Below are 8,683 nucleotides of genomic sequence, written 5' to 3' on the forward strand. Positions count from 1 at the left end.
GGGGGCTGATGAGCTTAAGGGGGTTCATCATGGCACCACCTCTGACAGGGGGCTGGTCTGCTAGGCCGGGAAAAAGAAACCACACATACACACACCTCGTCCTGCTTGGTCCGTCTCAGCTTTCAGATTGGCTGGAGAATCTGGAGCAGGCACCAGGACCTCTGCCCCTGGCTGGGCTTTGCTGCCCCTGGGTGGGACACAATTATTTGGGAGAGGAGCCGATCCCAGCCCAGCACCTGCAACGTCTGCAGCCTGAGTGTCGCTGAGAGAGACAATGGAGGAAGCCGTGGGGCCGACTTCCAGCCAAGTGGCGCTGCAGGAGTGTGTTGGAGGCAATGGAGACCTGGAGACTGGAGGGGAGCCAGGTAATGGGGCGTCGCTGGCTGGGAACAGGCGGGAGAGAGACACTGACACTGCCCCAGATGGGGCCATGCTCTCAGTGGCAGCAGCAAGTGCCCGACCCCCGTCTGTGGGCAGCAGGGACTGGATCAGTGCCAGGGGCTCTCAGGGGCACCGATCCCTGGCTCACAGCTGCTGTCTGGTGCACACAGCCGGGCTGGGCAGGTGCCTCTGGGGCTGTGTGTGTCAGACCCCCTGTGACAACACTGGCCCCTCTGCCTGCTTCTGTCTCCTCCCTTCTGCTGTGTGTGGCCAGTGTGAGACTCCAGGGTGCGGTGACAGGCGCACTTGGCAACGCGGGCACAGCCAGCGCTCTGCAGGGGGCACAGCGGGGGTGGGGAGGGGGGGCAGCTTGAACTCCTGCTACTGGAACAGACGGGTACTTGTCTCTGTACCCCGGAGCTCGACAGGCCTCGTGCCAGCGTGGCTGGGAGTGCCCAGGGGAGGGCACCGGACTGAGGGGAAAGGGGGACTGTTCTCCCAGCCCCAGCCTGCCTGGCCCCCCCCGGCTCTTCTCCCAGAGCGTCTGAGGGAAGCAGCAATCGACAGGATGCTGCATGTTCTCGGGCAGCTCCAGCCCTGGGGCTGTCAGTGAGACGGGTCCACACAGCCCTGGTTGACGGGTCTTTCTCTTTCAGCCTCTCACTGGAACTGCAGGAAATGTAACTACAAGAAATATACCATTGCCCTCGGAGTTGCCCTCGGAGTCATGTTCGTCGTCGCTATTGTCCTGGCAGGTGAGTTCTCAGCCCTCCCCACCCCCTCTCCCAGTTGCGTCTCTCCTGGCCTGTCCTATCCCTGGGACAGAGGATTCCTGGGGATGTTCCTCCAAGACCCTCCTCCTGCCCCTCCCAGCCCCTGCACCTGGGCTCTGTGTCAGGACGATCTGACTCACGTTCGTTCCCCCAGCAGATCTCTGAGCACTTTGGGTCCCAGTGGCTATTGCCGTGTCCCAGGCACAGTCACTTGTTCCCATGCACAGTGTTGGTGACTGACGGGGCAAGGTGCAGGGCTGCAGTGAGCTGGGCCCTTTGCCTGCAGCGTGTCTCCCTGAGGCACCAGCCTGGCCTTCCTGCCTCCCCGGGTCATGCCCGGCTGGGCTGGCAGGTGCTTTGCTGCAGTGACTGCACTGAGCCGTGGAACGCAGCACAGACACCTCCATCACCGCAGTGCAGAAACCACCACGGAGCCACCTCGGCCGGGCAGGGTCCCGTAGCGCTATTGGCTTCCCCGCCTGCCCAGACAGCGCGGCTAGTTCAGAGGGCGGCTGTTCGTGGGAACGTGACCCCGGCTGTATCTGCCATAGCCTGGGGACGGGGGGCTGTAAGACTGTCTGGGGCTGGGATTTAGCTGTTGTCCTGGGATCTGATCAGTGGCTCCCCAGGAGGGTTTAGCAGCTGGGAGAGGGGATCAGTCCAGGTCTGTCTGCACCGGCACCTCTGTGGCGCTGTGGCAGCACTGACACAGTTCAATTGGTGCAGCTAACGTAGATGAGAGGGGCTTGCCCTGGTTCATTGGGCTGCAGGAAGTTACCAGAGCAGGACACGCTGCTCCAGCACGTCTGTGCCAGGGTCTGCACTGATGTAACTGCCTCACTGCCCTCTACACGGGGGCTGTGAATCCCAGCTCCCTGCCGTCCTGGCTGCCTATTGCAATGGGCTGTGCTGGTTCACACAGCGTAAGGTGAGATCTGTGACCTGGGGGTTCCACAGCTGGGGCTGCAGGGAGCCCCCCAGAACGCAGTGGGTCAGATGGTGGAGATGGCACCAGTCAGAGGCTCCCAGGAGTGAAAGGCCCTTGCTGTGCCCTGTCCCTCCAAGGCAACACTGGAAGGGGCCCAGCCGGCCTGGCAGCTTTTCTCCGAGGGGCCTGTGTGTTCCCATGCCCAGCGCTCTGCACAGCGTGTGTAATTGTGCCCCGCGCAGCCGCCGTTGCTCCCTGAAATGAGTGACACAAATCACACCCTGAGCAGCACCATGAAGCGTCTGCTGCACCGACTGCCCTGCTCCGTTCCTAGTGCTCACACACGGGGTGCGGGGCACTGCCCCATGGAGTCTGCAGGGACGTACGTGCCTTGTGCATGACCTGCTCTTTCTTCGATCAGCACGGCCACAGCTGCTAACGTTCTCCCAGACACGAGTGTCCCCGCCACAGGGGAAGGCTTGAAAACCAGCGATGGTGTTAGTGTTAGTGTGGTGCAAAATGAGGATCATGTTGACCTCAACATCTTACCCATTAATTATTGGCCCCTGAGAACTGCCCCCTCCCTCTGCAGCTCCCTGCCCACCCCCTGCTGTAGCACTGAGCCGGGCCCAGCTCTCTGTGCTGGGCCTCCAACCAGGGGCTGTTTGTCAGCTGCATCCCTACTGAATGTGACCCGAGAGAGTGAGACCAGGGTCAGGTAACCCCCCTCTGGGGCTGGATTCCCAGTGTGCTCCTGGCTCCCTCACGCCCCCAGCACCTGCCAGAGCTTCGAGGAGTCTCAGAAGCCTGGGGCGCCGGGGCTGATTTCCCCATGTTCTCCTCACGGCCGGGCTGCAGGTCCCGCTCTCACACCATGTTACTGTCTCATTCTCAGTGCAGAGATATGAGCGTCCGTCAGCTGATCTGGGCCCCTTTGTGTGCCCGGATGTGTGCCCGGACGGCTGGATCGGATACCGAGGGAAATGCTACTATTTCTCAGAGGGCGAAGGGGACTGGGCCTCCAGCCAGAAGCACTGCTCTGCACTGGGTGCCTCCCTGGCTGGGATTCACACCGGGCAGGACATGGTAAGAGACGCTAGTTGCAATGGACTGTGCCTTGGCTCAGTGGCTGCTGCTGCAGTAGGAGCTGGGCTCTGCCCCTGCGGGGCGAGGAGCAGCTGTGACCCCCCTCGTGCTGCGAGGCCAGAGGCAATGTACCGCAGGGATCACCTCTCGACAGGGAGACTGTCTCCCTCTGGGGCTGGGCTGGCTCGGGTATCTCCTGGCCTGTTGGGCTGCATAGGGTTGGAGGGGGACCGAGAAGCCAGCTGGACACAGCCAGTGCTGCTCCTGTATAGGGGAAAGGCAGCCCCTGCTCCACTCGGCCTTCGCCCCTCCTGGCTGAGGATGGGGAAGGGGGAGGGCGTCTTTGCTCAGTTCTGGCCTCTCCCAGCATCCCCTCTTCAGATCGTCTCTCCCCTTCCCCTGCGATGGTGAGAGGTGCTCAGCTGCTCTGTCAGGGGAGGCTTTTGCACAGAACGTGACCTTGCATGCGGGGTGGAGGGAACAGCTTAGACCCAGCAGCACCCAAAGGCTGCCCCAGCCCAGGGGAAATTGGGGTGCTGGGAGCTGTTTGGAGTGGGAGGGTTAATACTGAATTACCCAGAGCTGTTCCAGAGGGAGGAGAAAATCCCCAGCCACTCCCTGGAAACAGCCCTTCAGTGTAGGACTGGGATTCCCTGCACAGAGCCTGGGGCAGCAGCAGGGTCCGGGCTCTGACCCCGCCTCTCCCTCTGCTGTTTGTAGGCTTTCATGGTGCGCTACAAAGGGAAATATGACCACTGGATCGGCCTCCGGAGGGACCCGGGGCAGCCCTGGAAATGGACCAATGGCACCGAATTCAACCACTCGTGAGTCTTTTTCTCCCTCTATGAATTCCCCGGCTGTGGGTCCCGCTGTCTGCAGCACTGCCGCACGTCGACCCAGCGCTGCAATGCAGACCAGGGCTGCATTAGCTGTTACCACGCACAGATCTCGGCGTCACTGTGCCTGGTTCTCTGAAAACATCGTCTCCATGTGCAGCGCAGGCAGAAACGCCACCAGGACGCTGGGAACCGCTAGGAAAGGGAGAGAGAATGTGACAAACTCCTCCTGGGCCTCTGTGGGTCCAGCACCTCCCTGCAGCTGCAGGTCGGGGAACTGCTTCATCCCGCAGCACTCTCCTCCCTGTAGTGGTGGGGAGGGTAATTCCGCCTCTCAAAGGTGCGGCTCCCTGCCGGCTCCCAGTCCAGTCTCTGGTTCTGCGAGGCCCTGGCCTCTTTGCCGGGGCTCTCGCCCCTCCAGAAAGCGGCCGGTGGGAGCAGGGGGGAGCCTGATCCCACCTCGTCTCTGGGCCCCAACCCAGGGACCCAATAAGTAGCACCTCACGCTGTGGCTTCAGGAGAGCTGCTAGCTTCCCTGGGTTACTTCCCTATGCCCCTTGGCGTACGTGTTTGCACCCTGCTCGAGCAGGGGCCCTTCCCAGCCTCCTTGTCTGGGGAGGCTCTTGGCCGTGCCCAAACCAAACATCCAGTTCTGTCTTCCCCTTCTGGCAGGGTCTTTTCCCTCAGGCCTGGGAAAGGTCCTTCGCCCTCTTTGGGCAGGGTTTTCTCCCCCCTTGCACCAGCAGGTTCTCTCCTGTCTGCGTTCCGCTTCTCCCCCTGCCCCCTCCTGACCTTAGACAGCGTCTGGCCCTGCTCAAACTCTCTGGGCGCTGCCTCACTGCCACAACTCCAGCCACCCCCTTCTCTGCCCAGAGGGGAGGCTTTTAACAAGTCCTAGGCTGGGCCTTTATTGGCTCCCGGTGCATTAATTAACCTGGAGTAACCCCTGCTCAGCTACTAGGGACAAGGGACCTGCTGATCCTGAGGCTGAGATATATCGGCCATTAGCACTGTCCAGGAACCATCTGGTCTGACCCTGTCACAACAATGAGACAGACAATATCATAAGCCTCTATATAAACCCACAGTATGCCCACACACCTTGAATACTGTGTGTATTCGCCTTGCCTCAAAAAAAGATACATTAGAACAGGGAAAGGTACAGAGAAGGGCAGTAAAAAAGATTAAGGGGGGTGATGGAACAGCTTCCGTATGCAGAGAGATTAAAAAGACTGGTGCTGTTCAGCTTGGATAAAAGATGACTAAGGGGGGCTATGATCCAGGTCTATAAAATCACGACTGGTCTGGAGAAAGTGAAGAGGGAAGTGCTATTTACCCCTTCACACAACACAAGAACTAGGGTCACCCAATGACATTAAGAGGCAGCAGGTTAAAACAAACAAAAGGACGTATTTCTTCACACAGCACAGTCAGCCTGTGGGACTTGTTGCAGGGGATGTTGTGACGGCCAAAAGTATAACTGGGTCAAACAAGAATTAGCTCAGTTCATGGAGGACAGGTCTGCCTGGTCCAATTAGCCCAGTGTTCAGAGACACAACCCCATGCTCTGGGTGTCCCTAAACCTCTGACTGCCAGAAGCTGGGACTGGATGACGGGATGGATCACCATGGCAGCGAGCCTCAGAGCTGGGGCTACAGACTGGAGCTTCTGCTACAGTGCTAAAATAGCTGTGTGGGCTTTTGGGCTCTGCAACCCACCCTGCCTCCCCCAGAGAATAACCAACACAGCGATACCTGCCTGAGTCTGCAGAAAGCCTGAGACAGTAGCACTGAGGGGGACACTGCTCCATGCATCTCAGTGGGGTGTTAACCCTGAAATCTGCTGCTCTGGGGGGGCCCAGCCCAGCAGAAGGTTCTACATCGTTGCCATCAGAGCTCTGCTGGGGTGATCCTGGTGTCGTGTTCCCACCCACACACACACCCTCCCCCACCCACAGCCATCTGCTCAGGTGGGTGGGGCGTGTGTTCTCCCTCTCTGGGACAGATCCCAGCCTACCTGGAGCCAGAGGCTGGTGATCTGAGGGAGGGGAGATCCTGGCCTGCCCAAGGAGTGGTGCTGGGCCCCCTCCCAGTGCAGCATGTGGCTGTTGTGTGGCCAGGATTGGACCATGGGGCAGAATTTGCCTGTGCCTCTGCCTTGCCTAGATCCCACCGTGTTCCCAGGTCTGACTCGCTGGCCTCCAGCTCTCAGGGGAAGCGCTGCGTGAATGGCTGGGGTCACACAATGGTCGCTGGGATTGTGCTGCAGTCTCTGTGCTGCTGGCATTTCACTCCAGCCCTGCCCCACCCTGTCTGCCCTGACAGCTGATGTAAACTGCCCAGCGTGTCCTGCACCCAGCTCTTCTGTCCCACGTTGCTGCTCCTCCCCTCGCTGACACTCACCCGGCACCTTCCCCCCTGGGGTGGTTTAGGTGGGTTGGGCCTGCAGGGGCCCTTCTAAACCCAGCTGGGTGTGTGGGGGCAGGAACTGGGGTTAAAATATCCACCCAGCATAAAGGCTCCATGGAGGCCAGTTGATCTTAGACCCTCTCTTGGCCCTGCTGCCCCACTGCCCCCTTTCGAACTGCCCCCTTCTGCCGGGGGCTGTGCTGGGGCCTGTTGCTGCTGCAGGACGGGGAATCCTGAGGGACTGTGAATTCAGCAGCTCCCTGTGCTGCGGGAATGTCTCCTCCTGTCTGTGACTGACAGGAAACACCCAACTCCCACCTGCCACCAGCTCTGTGGCTTCTGTCTTGCAGGTTCCTGATAGGAGGAGGCGGTGACTGCGCGTATCTGGACGATCTGGGTGGGGTCCGGGCCTCACTGTGCACTAGTGAGAAATACTGGATCTGCACCGAACCTGATGTGTTCACAAAAGCAAAGGAGCTGGCTGTGGCTGGCAGTTCATAAGAAGAGTATTGTAGGACTAGTCCTGGAAACGCCTGCCAGTGATCTCCCTTCAACATCCCGTCTGATCCATTCCAGAAGAGCAGGGAATGGGCTGAGCATCCCTGGGCAGAACACGGTCGCTTTGGGTGAAAACTAGAAAAGTCGTTTGCAGATTTTGCACACCCACCTCTGCTACCTCTTTCCTCTGCCAGTAAAACTGCTCAAATCAGCCTTTCCAGCCCAGCCCCAGCTGCACCAGGGACTGTGCCTGAGGAAAGAGCCACGACGCCAGCCTCAGCTTTCACTGTCCTAGCACCACCCCAGGAAAGCTTTGTACTGTAGAAAACTGTCGGTGAATCCAGCATCGTTTGTTGTAGTGCTAGAAAGTGCTGGCTGTATTTTAAAGAAACCTTATTGAGGGCACAGGAGCAAACCATCCCGATGTGCAGAAAGAATAGCAAGTATGCTAGGTGTCCAGCTTGGCTTAACAAAGAAGTCTTTTGTGAACTTAAACACAAAAAAGAAGCTTACAAGAAGTGGAAGCTTGGGCAGATGACTAGGGAGGATTATAAAAACTCTGCTCGAACGTGCAGGAATGAAATCAGGAAGGCCAAAGCACAATTGGAGTTGCAGCTAGCAAGGGACGTGAAGGGGAACAAGAAGGGTTTCTACAGGCATGTTGCCAACAAGAGGAGGAAAAGTATGGGCCCCTTAGAGAATGAGGGAGGCAACCTAGTGACAGAGGATGTGGAGAAAGCTGAGGTACTCAATGCCTTTTTTGCCTCGGTCTTCACAGACAAGATCAGCTCCCAGACTGCTGCACTGGGTGGCACAGAATGGGAAGGAGGCGAACATCCTGCAGTGCTGAAGGAACAGGTCCAAGACTATTTAGAAGGATTGGACATACACAAGTCCATGGGGCCAGATGCAATGCACCCGAGGGTGCTGAGGGAGTTGGCTAAGGTGATTTCAGAGCCATTGGCTATTATCTTTGAAAGCTTGTGGCAACAGGGGGAGGTCCCTGAGGACTGGAAAAAAGCAAATATAGTGCCCATCTTCAAAAAAGGGAGGAAAGAGGATCCAGGGAACTACAGACCGGTCAGCCTCACCTCAATCCCTGGAAAAATCATGGAGCAGGTCCTTAAGGAATCCATTTTAAGGCACTTGGAAGAGAGGAAGATGATCAGGAACAGTCAACATGGATTCACCAAGGGGAAGTCATGCCTGACCAACCTGATTGCTTTCTATGAAGAGGTGACTGGCTCTGTGGATGTAGGGAAGGCGGTGGATGTGATACACCTTGACTTTAGCAAAGCTTTTGATACGGTCTCTCATAGTATTCTTATCAGCAAGTTAAAGAAGTATGGGTTGGATGAATGGACTATAAAATGGATAGAGAACTGGCTAGAGCATAGGGCTCAACGAGTAGTGATCAATGGCTCCATGTCTAGCTGGCACCCGGTCACAAGCGGAGTGCCCCAGGGGTCGGTCCTGGGGCTGGTTTTGTTCAACATCTTCATTAATGATCTGGAGGATGGGGTAGATTGCACCCTCAGCAAGTTTGCGGATGACACTAAGCTGGGGGGAGTGGTAGATACCCTGGAAGGTAGGGATAGGATATAGAAGGACCTAAACAAACTGGAGGATTGGGCCAAAAGAAATCTGATGAGGTTCAACAAAGAAAAGTGCAGAGTCCTCCACTTAGGAAGGAAGAATCCCATGCACAGCTATAGACTGGGGACCGACAAGGTAGGCAGCAGTTCTGCAGAAAAGGACCTGGGGGTAACAGTG

The 8,683-nt window shown here is 57.8% G+C and overlaps 1 protein-coding gene across 1 annotated transcript; it reads left to right on the forward strand.

Annotated features, from left to right (window-relative positions):
- The first annotated feature begins 1,075 nt into the window (after positions 1-1,075).
- On the forward strand, positions 1,076-8,230 carry LOC137148980 (C-type lectin domain family 2 member D-like). The gene is made up of 4 exons (XM_067542199.1): positions 1,076-1,136; positions 2,978-3,168; positions 3,889-3,992; positions 6,763-8,230. Exons 1-4 carry the CDS (start codon positions 1,109-1,111, stop codon positions 6,911-6,913), a joined length of 474 nt encoding a protein of 157 aa, XP_067398300.1. The 5' UTR covers positions 1,076-1,108; the 3' UTR covers positions 6,914-8,230.
- Positions 8,231-8,683: the final 453 nt, after the last annotated feature.

This window comes from Emydura macquarii, unplaced genomic scaffold, assembly GCF_026122565.2.
Source record: "Emydura macquarii macquarii isolate MOO-44397 ecotype Brisbane River unplaced genomic scaffold, CSIRO-AGI_Emac_v2 contig_702, whole genome shotgun sequence".
Taxonomy (NCBI): Eukaryota; Metazoa; Chordata; order Testudines; family Chelidae; genus Emydura; species Emydura macquarii.